This window comes from Papaver somniferum, chromosome 1 (genome assembly GCF_003573695.1).
Source record: "Papaver somniferum cultivar HN1 chromosome 1, ASM357369v1, whole genome shotgun sequence".
Lineage (NCBI taxonomy): Eukaryota > Viridiplantae > Streptophyta > Magnoliopsida > Ranunculales > Papaveraceae > Papaver > Papaver somniferum.
In genome coordinates, this window is record NC_039358.1 from 236,522,073 (window position 1) to 236,535,202 (window position 13,130).

A 13,130-nucleotide genomic window follows, 5' to 3' on the forward strand; every position below is an offset into this window, starting at 1 on the left:
GGAATCGTGGATGGAAGTGCAAGTGTAGTGGTGGAATAGTGAAAACGCTATTCTTAATAGCGCTAGGAAAACCCTATTAAGAATAGCGTTTTTTCTCAGCCGTTAGATTTCAACAACTCATCCTAAATCTAGGGACAAAAAAAAATGCTATTCTTAATAGCGTTTAACGCTATTCTTATTGGCGTTCAGATGGATTCCACGAACCCTTCCACGAAACGGTGGAACCTTGTTTGGATTTTCTGTGGAAAACCCCTACTTGAAAGCCACTAGACTTGACATTCCATCATTTTTCCATACTTGGAATAGGTTGGATTCCATCATAAGACTTGCTCTAGCAGCAACTTATGTAATGTTCATTATTTTCTGCAACACAAAATAATGAGGAAAAAAAAACGCCGTTGCCGATGATCGAACCCGGGGCACCCAGGTGACAGGGGGGAATACTTAACACTACACTACAACGACTTGGTTGTGAAATTTTCCCCTCTGCTAATTTCGAAATGAGTACTTAAATCAGAGTCGCTGGCTCCCTGGACTGCTAAATTCCTCTCTCAACACACGAAAGTTCTGTGTTGTGCTTAAATTTCGGTGTGTTGTTCTATTCAACTTCCTGCCACGACACACTTTACACCTTTAGATCTCTTTCTGACGTACATTTGTAGAAACAATGTCGAAGGTTACGAGGGCTAAAATACAGATGTAACAGATGAAATTCAAGTTCGGACCTAACGTTTGCAGAAATAATGGTTTGTTTTGAGTGCTAAAAGACAAATAGCAGGTGAAATTCGTCCTAACATTCACAGAAACAAAACAATGGTCAATGGTCGAATACTGATCCGCTGGTATTAAAACCCCTTACCTCCTCCCTTGTTCTATATATCCCACATTTCCTTCCACTTCTAGTTATTTGAGTCGCATAGAAGCAATAAATTCCCCATGGCTTCTTATTCTTCTTTTTTCGCAATTCTTTTACTTAGTTTCTTCTTTCTCTCTGCGTCTGGTGCACAGCCTCCCTCTTCTTCTCGGCCTAGCGGACTTGTTTTTTCAGTTACCATAGATCCGTCTACTCTCCAATATCTGACCAAAATCAGCCTTGAAACAGTCCCCATTAACGTAGTTGTTGATCTCGGTGGTGAATCTTCCTGGATCTATTCTAGTCAGGGTTGTGCATCTACCTCAGGTGACGTGACCGTTCAATCAAACAATTTGAAAAATGGGGACTGGGTGTCAGGTCCAAATGTTACAGCTCGTGGGATTTCACTCGGTTGTGAAACAACTACTGGTGTCTTACTTGGACTCGCAAAAGGTGCTGAAGGTATTGCTGGTCTTGGAAGATCAGGACTTTCTTTAGCTTCACAACTTTCAGCTGCATTTCAGTTGCCTCAAAAATTTGCGTTGGACTTATCTTCGCCAAGCGGAGGTTCCATGTACTTCGGGAATGGTCCTTACCCTGATCAACAGTTAGCTTACACCCCACTTATCACTAACTCTTGTTTTCCTAGTGACTATTTCGTTGACGTAAAGTCAATGGAAATAGACAATGGAAATGTCACATACGATGAAGGAATGTTGTCAATCGACAATGAAAATGGCGTAGGAGGAACAAAATTTAGCACTTTAGTTCCTTACACTACTATGGAGACATCAATATACAAGGCGTTCACAAGTATTTATATTAACAGAGCTCAAGCCATGAATATTTCTGCAGTTGCTCCTGCTTGGCCTTTCCATGCTTGCTTTAGTGCATCGACGATACAAAGTAGACCGGACGGGCTTGTTGTGCCAAAGATTCTTTTTAGGTTGAGCAACAATGTGAATTGGATGATTAGTCCAGGTAATGCTTTGAAGCTTGTTAAGAAGGATGTATACTGTCTTGCATTTGTAGATGGAGGTTCAAAGCCGAAAACTTCAATTGTTATTGGTGGTCATCAGATGCAATATAATATTATAGAGTTTGATGTTGCAAGATCAAGATTAGGGTTCCGTCCACGGGTTCAAATTTGATCAAGCTGCGAGAAATTCAGTGGGAACTGGGAAGAGTTCAGTTGACTCCCCATTATTTCTTTGTCCCGTTATTCCTATCTTATCTTTTCTGTTGTTGAGTCAGTTTTCATTTTCGACAAATTGTAATCTGTTGCAGCTCAGTATAAAAGCTGATGATCTCTCTGAGATCATTTATCACTTTTATCTCTAATATAACTTTTTCTAATACCCCTTGCATGTTCTCGGTATTGGTAGGGAGTCAGAAGTGCATGTCACCGTGGAAAGTAACGTGTAAATATGGTACAGAACACTTGGAACCCTGGTTAGTGAATATCCCCGTTAGGAAGTTGATATTCCATTTGCCACTGCGTTGGATTCCCTTCATAACGGAGTCAACAAAGATTTTGAAATCACTCATATGATGCGGAGCGGAGGAGGGTTGCACAATCAGTGAATTGGCGTCGCCTCTGCACGCGGACGATAAGATGCCAAACCTGATCCTTCCAAAAGCTTATATATGCCACTCTCCTATAAAAAGTCTCTAGAACTATAGAAGCAAAATCATCCCGGCTTATATATGCCACTCTCCTATAGAAAGTCTCTAGAACTATACAAGCAAAATTATCCCGGCGCCCTATGTGTCAACATTTGCAATGAGAGAGCAGAACACAAAAGAATAGGAAAAAACAACAAAACAAAAACGCCGTTACCAAGTAAATACTACAACGACTGGGTTGCCAAATTCCTTATTTAATTTGCTGCTGAATTCAAACTTTCAAAATCATTTTTGTTCATAAGTGAAGCTCCCAGAGTTTTCTTTGCTTATCTACTTCATTTCTTCTTCTACCACCCGTTGCAATTATCCCTTTGTATTGTGACTAATTTCACTATGCATTTTCTGCCATAACAAAGGGAGTCGAGTACTTGAGCGCATTTCATACATTCAAAATTTGCGTTGGACTTGTCTTCGCCAAGCGGAGGTTCCATGTACTTCGTGGATGGTCCTTACCCTGATCAACAGTTAGCTTACACCCCACTCATCACTAACTCTTATTTTCCTAATGACTATTTCATTGACGTAAAGACAATCGAAATAGGCAATGCAAATGTCAAAAGATTGTTGTCAATCAACAACAAAAATCGACTTTAGCACTTTAGTTCCTTACACTACTATCGAGACATCAATATACAAGGCGTTCACAAGTATTTATATTAACAGAGCTCAAGCCATGAATATTTCTGCAGTTGCTCCTGCTTGGCCTTTCCATGCTTGCTTTAGTGCATCGACGATAAAAAACAGACCTGACGGGCTTGTTGCGCCAAAGATCCTTTTTGGCTTGAGCAACAATGTGAAATGGATGATTGGGTCAGGTAATTCTTTGAAGCTTGTTAAGAAGAATGTATACTGTTTGGCGTTTGTAGATGGAGGTTCAAAGCCGAAACTTCGATTGTATTATAGAGCTTGATATTCCAAGATCAAGATCAGGGTTGAGTGCACCGGTTCAAGTTTGATCAAGCAAGCTGCAGACAAATTCAGTGGTATCTGAGAAGAGTTCATGCCCCATCATTTCTTTGTTTTGTTGAATCAGTTGTCATTTGTTACTTTTATCTCTAATTAATCTTTTTCTAAAATAAGTACTTGAGCGCATTTGATACATTTAAAATTCACAAAATTACAAGCAATTAAAGTTCTTCTACATTAGATGCACCTCAATTTGCTTGAATCTTACACTAATCGGATTTCATAATAGCTTCATACACAGACATATATGCTACCTACATGTTGCGCAACTTGTACTCTTGCTAGAACAAAAATACCAAGTCCTAAAAGTAACAACAAACTATGTTGATTGGTGCAAACTATATCAAGGAAGAATCCTCATTAGCGTTGTATAGTGGCACGGACAGCCTTTTTCTCGTTTATTTCAATCTCAATTTTTCAAAACAAATAAATAAATTCTCGTTTATTACTAGTCTTTCTTTTGTTTTTTTCTTTTTTTATGCAACACCTTTTGTTTTGAGCTTTGTCACATGTCGACTACACAATGGCTTACAGCTAGCATCAGATGGTTGAGACTTAAGAGCCAAGTTCCTTAGTTTTAGGTCAACATAAGGAAAGACTGGAAAAGCACGCATTTAGAAATTGGGAGTGACTGAAGTTGAAGTGAATCAGGATTATAGTTTACCACGCGCAATTAGAAATTGGGAGTGACCGAAGTTGAAGTGAATCAGGATTTCAGAAATTGTGTAGATTTAAGTTTGAGTGAGAAACAAGTAATTGGAGCATATAAAACTCTTGTTGATCAGTATTCTGTTTTATTTTAGCATTCATTCAAGTTCATCTTCTAGGGTTTCTGTTCTGTTTACTCAAAAAACCCGTGTTTCGGTACTCTGTTCTATACACTTTCTTAGCAAATCCAGAGACAAGAAGATGAGGAAGATTCGCATAAAGGTTGATAGTAATAATAAATTCGTAGGTTTCTTAACGCAGGAAAATGGTATCCAAAGGAATTCACCATCTACTTCTGATGCTCAAAGGAATTCACCATCTACTTCTGGTGCTCAAAGGAATTCACCATCTACTTTTGATGCCCAAAGGTCTTTTTCTACTTCTAAGAAATCGGATTCTGAAACTGCAAAAAGAGGCCAAAAGAGCTCATTGACATCAGCATCATCTGTTGAGAAATCATCTATCGAGAAACAAAAGGAACCAGTGTTCGGTGAGAAAGAATTAGTCGAAACCCTAATGCATCTATGGGCTTTGGCTAATAGCTATTCTATTGATTCAGCAAACTTGAAGAGAGACAGAAGCAAAAAGTTTTCAGTTACTAAGAAGCGAAAATTGCAAGATACCGTCTGTACAGAAGATGGGTTGAAGAAACCAAGAACTCACAAGGAAACTGTGGAGGATTACAGGGGTGAAATCTTATTAGATTCTGTTTCTGATACATTCACTTGTGCCTTTTGTGGAAAATCCTTCAATAATTATCAAGCGTTGGGTGGTCATAAATCAAGCTGCAAGAGAAAACCCTTGAAAAACGAAGTTATCAAACCTGCAGTGCAAGAATCAACCGCAACTTCAAAGATCCATCCATGCAAAATATGCGGTAAGGTGTTTCTGAGTGGTTGCGCTCTAGGGGAGCATCAAAAGAGTCATAAGACTGGAGAAGTTGAACCTAGTAGCTCATCAGTCTCACCACCACCAAAGGAAAAGGAATCTAATTTACATCTAATTCAGTCATCCACAACATCAGTTGAAGAGCAAGCCGACGTACCGAATAAGAAGATTATAATGTTCGACCTTAACGAAAAGCCACCAGAGGATGGCGATGAAAATTGAGTTAAAATTTTAAGGTTTGGAACAACCAGTTCAATTTAGGTATTTGAATGTTAAATTTTTCCCAGGTGAATATCCTTTGAATTTTAGAGCCATTAATTTGATACTGTAGCTTCCTGATTGAATATATTATGCCAGTTTCAGATTAATTTATCTAAAAAAGATTTAAACTTTGTTCCACAGTTGCTTAAAGAATCTTGCAATTTTTCATAGTAGAATGTTGCAAATCCATTACTCGTACGTCCTGGTCATTCAGACTATATCCAGTACTAGTCTTTGTTTTGTTGTCGTTGTTGAGCTTTGTCACATGATGATTTTGAGAAGAATTTATACATGAAGGGATAAACATGAAGTTTCCTGAGTCCAAGTAGCATGGATTTTCAACTTACTGGTTAAACCATGGGATAAACATATGGATGATCACATGCTCTCAATGAAACTTTAGAGACAGAAACAGAAGCAGCCAATATGATTCTTTTAACCCTCTGTAAACAAGAAGGCACCAGAACTTATGTGATCTTTGAATTAACACAGTTAACATACAACCTTGGATTAAACATCTCAAACGAAATGTGTCCACCAACTCTTAAAGGAAACTGAAAAAGCAACCAGAGATGCAATCAAGATCAAGGAAGAAACCTTTTTATAGTTCAATGCTATGAATTATAGAACAGAAATGATGCCAACCCTATCATGCTATCTTACTCGACACCCAACCAAGAAGGTTACAGGCACATTAGATAAACAATAACATGTTTTTAATTGCATGACTCTGTCTGTGTAACAATGAGGTACTATTCTCAATATAGACCTTTTTGATCAAGAGAAACAACTTCATGCTTTCAAAAGCACGGATTTGTCTACGACATAATTGAAAGAAAAGAAAGAAAAAAAAAAAATTCTACGTAAGTACCACAATTTTGGTTTGTGCATTGAATTTCCAAAGGATCCAATAAGACAAAAGAGAAAAACATTCCAAAGAAGTAAACCATCTCTAACAGAACTTTGATAGAACCCGGGATTACCATGTTTCCCCGGAATCTGGAACTTTGTTAGCACCCTGGCCCATACCATGTTTCCCCGAAATCTTTCAACGAAACATAGCTTTGCATGAGTTAATACGTGACGCATACACCTATCGTCCCGATGGCTGCTTATAGCTCGAGTTTCAGGGTCATAACAGTAGAGATTACATGCGCCCAGTATTAGTACTTGATTGCTTTTTGTAATTGCAAACGTTTGGATATAATGTTCACTAATGTCTATACTAAAATCCTTGACCCAGTTCCATGAATTTCCGCTACAGTAGTCTTGTATCTTATCATGTTCTTCCATTCCGTATCTAGCATTATTAGTATTCAGATTATTTTTCTTATATTCCCATATCTCCATGTAACTCCAGCTCCAGGCCCTCTTTACCCAACACAAATTCCCTCCCAAAAACCTGAGTTCATTACAAGGATCCTCCGAATCTTCAAGTTCATCTGCCTCAGGAGGTGGCAGGGAGAGCTTTCCGAACTTCTCATCTTTCAAATCAAAGACTATAATGCGATCTGCTTCTTGGTCATACCCCAACCAATGAAGAACGCCATTAGCAAAGATACCAGGTCCAGATTCATAGGAGAATGCGACATCTATAAATGTTTCCATGTCTCTCCACTTGTTGCTGCCAATAGTATATACTTGGGCGTATGACACCAGCTGTTCCTCGCTGATGTTGTAAATTCTAACAACCTTGTACTCGCCAGTTGATTGACAATAACCGAACCCACTTGAAACTACGAGTGGTAGTGGACAGTAATCCCCCGCCCTACTCAAATTAGCTTTAAGAGATATAAATTCACCTGTTAAGGGATTGCAAATTGCGAAAGCCTCGCGAATGTACTTGTCACCAAGATCCTCTTTCTGAAAACAAACCAATCCATTGCATGATCCAACCAGGATACCATAAAATGCATGGGATTTAAAAGCAAATCTGCAATGCCCCATCTCCATGAGTGTTTCGTGAGAGTAGTAATAGTTCATCTTATTACAATCAATGTGATCATATTCTTCTCCAAAGCAGAGCTGGACTTGACTGTGTTTGAAGCCATCTTTGTATTCATTGCATGTGAAAAGGATACCCACCTCGTTATGACGTTTATTATACAGGATAGTTTTCCATGATTTGCACACAAGATTAGCCTGTGAAGTAGCTGTCCCTAAAGGTAACCGAAAAAGTATGTTTTCTAAGACATCATGGTCGAGATTTTCCATGAAAATATTATTCTGATTACAAGTGAAATGTTAGATATTACCTCGATCTTCTGTTTGTGTGGTGATTTGATTTGTTTTTATATATAGAGGTGTGTTTACTACTCTTAGGAAACCCACACCTAATTAGGAAACCGACACCTAATAACAAATTCGGTGCATGAAACTTCTATTCCTGAGTAGGCGATTAATAAGGCCTTGCTGGAAGCTTCAATTCACTTTCCAGATAATTGAATGGAAAGTGAGGTTATTTTTTTTAGTGATTATGAAACTCAAGATGTTGGTCAGAACCTTTATTTTCAAGTATGACTGTTAGACTTCTAGCCAAAACTCTTTGACATACACTAGGAGGTGGTCCTTCAACTCTACGGGAGTATTTTCTGTCAAAACTCTTTACTCTAAACTTGTAGAGTCAGTAGGAGTGGATAATTTTCCTTCTCAATTTATCTGGAAATAGTCAATACCGCCTAAGGTTGACATCTTAGTCTGGAGTCTGGTTCATGGCAAATTAAACACGAAAGATATGCTTCTGCGCAAAGGATTAGCCGTTGATAACTTCTGCGCGCTTTGTGGTAACAATGGAGAGACACAAGACCATCTTTTTTTACATTGCAGAGTTGCTTTTAGAGTTTGGTCACTGCTTTTACCTAGCTCGTGTTGCACATGGGTCACTCTCAGGGATGTAATGTCGCTGGCTCTTTGCTGGCATAATACAGTCTTCTCATCCGCTGGAAACTACGTATGGAGTTTAATTCCGGCAGCCATTTTTTGGTGTTTATGGAAGGAACGAAACAGCCGCACCTTCGACGTCAAGCACATCTATAAGACTGATGATGAACTTGGTAACGAGGCTAAAACTTTAATACTTCTTTGGGCTGCTGCAGCTGGGAAAGGAATACATGTGAACTTCTCTAGTTCAGTGTTGACAGATTGGGAGAATTTGTTTATGTAACAAACTATATATACCTGTTTCTGTAATCTTGTTTCTTCTCTTTTTTCTATCAGTCTACTTTGGTAGACTTGGTAGCTTTTGTACATTCTTCTTTTCTAATGAAAGTTCTCACTTCCGATCAAAAAAACTTCTAGCCAAGTTTCCATGTTCATCGGTAACGTAATCAGCGACATGTAACACTATTTTGGATATATGACATGGGCTCATCATATACGTACCACAATTGGGATTGTGCGTAACATTTCAAAGGATCCACACAGAAAATAATAATCGATCAAAAAAGAAAAGAAAATAATAAAGAGAAAAAGACATCTCCAAGTTTGCTTAGTGCATCTCCAATGAGACAACGAAGAATTCCTATATTTTAAGCCGCATAGGATTTTCAGAGTTTTAACAAAAAAATCTTCTCCAGTGAAAACTTTAAAGACAAATGCGAGGATGATGTATAAGGTAGTTATTCTCACATCCTCTACTCCATCCTCTGGTTTTAGAGGTTTCTTTAGAGGATGTAGACATCCTAATCATCAAAATCAAAGGTTATTAATTAAGGAGTTAAACATTTAGGTTTCAAATCAACGGTTTAAAATGTTTTCTACTAATATAGTAGGAGATGGATTTTTTTCACATCCTTAAATTAGAGAAATTTTATCCCGCATTCATTGAAAAACTATTACACATAGGATGCACACCAAGTTACCATTGTAGATGCTCTTAATTATAGTTCGAGTTTTAGGGTCATAAATATAGAATTCCTTAGTGCCCAACTATAGTAGTTAATTGCATTTCGTAATTGAAAATGGCGTGTGACCGCTCACTATACTAAACTCCATGACCCAGTTCCATGAATTTCTGCTATAGTAGTAGCGTTTATGATCATACTCTTCCGTTGCCGTATCTAGTATTGTTAGTGGTGTGCGCTTATTTCTCTTATATGCACATATGTCTATGTTACAGTAAAAACTCCATATATTAATACACTTGGGACTAAACAAAATTATTAATATATAGAGGTTATTAATTTATGGAGGTTATTCTCTATATGATTTTACAAGTTGGGACTAAATTTTTTATTAATATATAGAGTTTATTAATATATGGAGTATCAATATTGTAGGATCAGAATCTCGCAGCGATAATGCCTCTGCGAAATTATCAACAACACAACACAACAGCGTCGCAGAACAATTCCAAAAATGACATAATAAATGACGTCAGCTAAAATCATGAGAAAAATGTGATGATTCTGCGAAAATAAGAGAGGTTGCGAGATTAACATTCGTAAGGTTGCGAGAATGTCGCAAGCCATATCCTAAAATAAAGGACAGATTAGCTGTCACCCACTATGTATTTCCCTATAAATAGTCGTTCAGTTGTAAAGGAAAGAGAGAGATCTTTTTCTGAGTGAAAAGCAAGTAAATAAGAGAGAGAAAATCTAGAGCAGTGGTTATTCTTGATTCCTTTATCTTTCCTTGTAAGATTGTTCAAAGATTCATCAACAAAATTAAGATTGTTGATCTAAAATGAGTTGAATGTTAATGAAATCTTGTGAGGAGTGTAGTGTAGGATTTCCTGCAACTACAAATATATAGAGTTTTTACATTAGTAGGTTTATACCGAGACTAAACCCAACAGAAATTCCCTCCCAGCAACTTGAGTTCATTATGGGAACTATTTTAATTAGGGCATGTCCCGACTCAGATCGTCTAGTACAGAGATTAACTGTGTTAGATGATCGAATTTTATATAGTGGTAAATAGAGTTGTCGTTCACTCGGACTTGATGAATTGATTTCAAGAATTAATAAACTAAAAGAAAAGAAAAAATATACACAAAATATTGTCACAGGATGAAGAGTGTTATTGGGACTAGGATTTCGTCGAATTCACAACATAGGGTTCAATTTATTTATTCTCAACAATTAAAGCTCAATGAATAAAATTAACATGGACTCTGGTTTTGCCAAGGTAGATTCTCAAAAGATTAGTTGTAAATCCTAAGCATGATGTATCAAAACATTTAAGTTAAGCATACCTCATCAAATTAAATGACAACCAATTAATTCAAATCATATTTCAATTAAAATTAATGCAAAAGTCTTAAAAAGAATTAAATAATTTTACCCATGTATGAAATTCGTCTTCCTTCGTCGTCCCAGTGTTAGGGTTTAGCTCATCACGTCGAAAACACACTTAAAATATTTATTCATGGCTCAAAAAGTGTTTACAAGATGATGAAACGTAATGAGAAGAATAAAACAATGACAAAGCTCTCCCAAAACTCCCCTCTCTCCCTTCATCTGTTTGGTCCTACTAGCACCCTATTTATACACAAATAACTATTACTCAAACATCTTTTCAAAATCTTCTTCCATAACTCCATCAGATCTTCTCTTTAATGAAAGATATCTCATGAATAATTTCTTTCTACGTTATCACAAATCTTCTTTATTTGCTAGAATAAAATCCTAAGGATATTATCTTTTTTTATTTTTTAAATAAAATCCCAGATTTTCTTTCTCCTTTTCAATAAAAACCAACTCATAAATATATTATCCGTTTTACCTTCAAGATATGGAAACTTTATGTATAATAGGCAAGAAGATATCTTTGCCTCGAATCTTTAAAATATCCCATAAATTCCGTGAATTTGTTTCAAAATGAAGAAGGAGAGGGTGCCTCTATCCATTTGTTGGTTTCCTTTAACAAGATTGGTGCTGTTATCTGAAATGAGGATGCCTTTAACACTTTTAATCCAATTCTTCCAAAAATGTTTATTCCCCAAAAATACCTACAAACACAAAAAACACTGTAAATAAATACGAAATCGAGTGCCAACAATATAAAGTATTGAGATCAATTTAGACACAAAAATGTGTCTATTAAATACCCCCAAACTTATTATTTGCTAGTCCTCGAGAAAAACTAATCTTGAAAATAAAATCCTAACTCACTAGGTGGCCCTAGTGACCGAGTTAATCTCGGGAGGGTTTACCAGAGGTGTAGCCACAAAACCTTTACTCCGGGTCCTAACTATCTACGCTGAACCTTGGAAGGCACTAAAGAATCTCCTTGGTTGGCATACTTATTGACTACAGGAGGAAGTACCCTGATACGAAATTCCAATTGTTGTAAACGAGTTTTCACTCAAGCATACTAAAATTCATATAAAGTGACAGAGCTCTACTCAGATAGTTTCTGGACATCATAAGCCGGAGTCAACCAATCACATGGATAAATTAAGAAGATGGATGTAGAGAAAAACGTAGATGATGTTAACTAAGGTGAACCTATCCTAATGGACTGAGATACTGGTCTGGACTAATATCAACACACCGGCATATACAAGGGAACCAGTGGTCGATAATCCTAACTCTAGGTCAACTCACCTGGCATATACAAGGGTACCAGTGGTCGACTTTATTGTATTTATTCCGGTTGGTCTGGTCTCAATTTTTTTTTTTTTTTTTTTGATCTCAGTCACTCTATTTCACTCTAGCAATGGTAAAAAGAAAAAAAAAAAGAACTGATCAGGATTCTTTCGATGTTTCCATCACGAGGATATGGCGAAACTACCATGTTTTTTTTTTCTAACACCTGAGCTCTGTGCTTTTATGAATAGACTCTTTAGATGTTTCCATCTAATCAGATTGGTTCCTCAACTCCTATAACCAAGATGCTTCCATCCACTTAGATTGGTTAGTGCCATCCTTAATAAGCATAAATTTCTAGGCTCTGGAGTTTATTTAATGCAACTAAAATTTTTCTCCAATACCCCCAAACTTAAATATAACATTGTCCTCATTGTTTAAAAGCATGAACAAGGAGAAACTGCTACCACTTGAAGTAAAAGATATAAGGAAAGATATTACCATGTAGCATGAATATTGGGTTACCTCCCAAGAAGTGCTAAGTTTAAAGTATTCAGCCAGACTAAGAAAGGATTAGTCACCATGAAGAATCATATAGCAGCAGCCGGAATAAATGCGAGTCATCTGAATCAAAAAATGTTACCCAAAAGAAAAGAAAATCGTAACAGACCATGAAGATACAGAACATACCCTTATTTAACTTTAAGACAACAATATCTAGTTGTGGTTCAGGTTCAGGCTCTATAAAAGGGTCTAGATAAAAGGTTTTCATTGGCTGGACTTCCTCAAAGGAAGGATCCTGAAAGTCAGGTTGTAGAGTCTGGAAATACTCAACTAAGAATTTAGAAGCACATAAAAGTAACCTGAATAACTAGTATCCTCTAAGTCAATCAAATTTGACTTACCTAGCTGACCATAATGAACGTGGTGGTCTTCGTTAAACAAATGTGTCGACCTTAATCTCTTAAAGTAATTAGGTTTAGTCTCAAAACTCAATAACCGACACATCTGAAATTCAAACGTTCCCACAATTGGAATAAAAGTTTTTGGTGGGAAAACAAAATCAATCTGGGTATCATAGCATGGGTAAACCACATCAACTAGAGGATGGGTTTCTAACAACTAAACTTCTTCCTGGTCATTATTAGGTTCGGGAGAGCTAGTATGAAGGTAATCTGGCACAATGTTTGAGGCACATATATCAAGTCCCAAGTGAGGGATCTCGTAAAAGCTAAAGG

General features: G+C 37.0%; 2 protein-coding genes across 2 annotated transcripts; one reads left to right on the forward strand and one right to left on the reverse strand.

The window, feature by feature from the left end:
- The first annotated feature begins 936 nt into the window (after positions 1-936).
- On the forward strand, positions 937-2,004 carry LOC113273174 (basic 7S globulin 2-like). Its single transcript, XM_026522938.1, has one exon. The coding sequence runs from the start codon at positions 937-939 to the stop codon at positions 2,002-2,004; it is 1,068 nt and encodes a 355-aa protein (XP_026378723.1).
- Positions 2,005-5,712: 3,708 nt separating this feature from the next.
- LOC113273185 (putative F-box protein At2g02030) lies at positions 5,713-7,576 on the reverse strand. Its single transcript, XM_026522946.1, has 2 exons — positions 6,392-7,576; positions 5,713-5,805 (listed from the first exon to the last, which is right to left on the reverse strand). The coding sequence occupies exons 1-2, from the start codon at positions 7,574-7,576 to the stop codon at positions 5,713-5,715; spliced, it is 1,278 nt and encodes a 425-aa protein (XP_026378731.1).
- Positions 7,577-13,130: the final 5,554 nt, after the last annotated feature.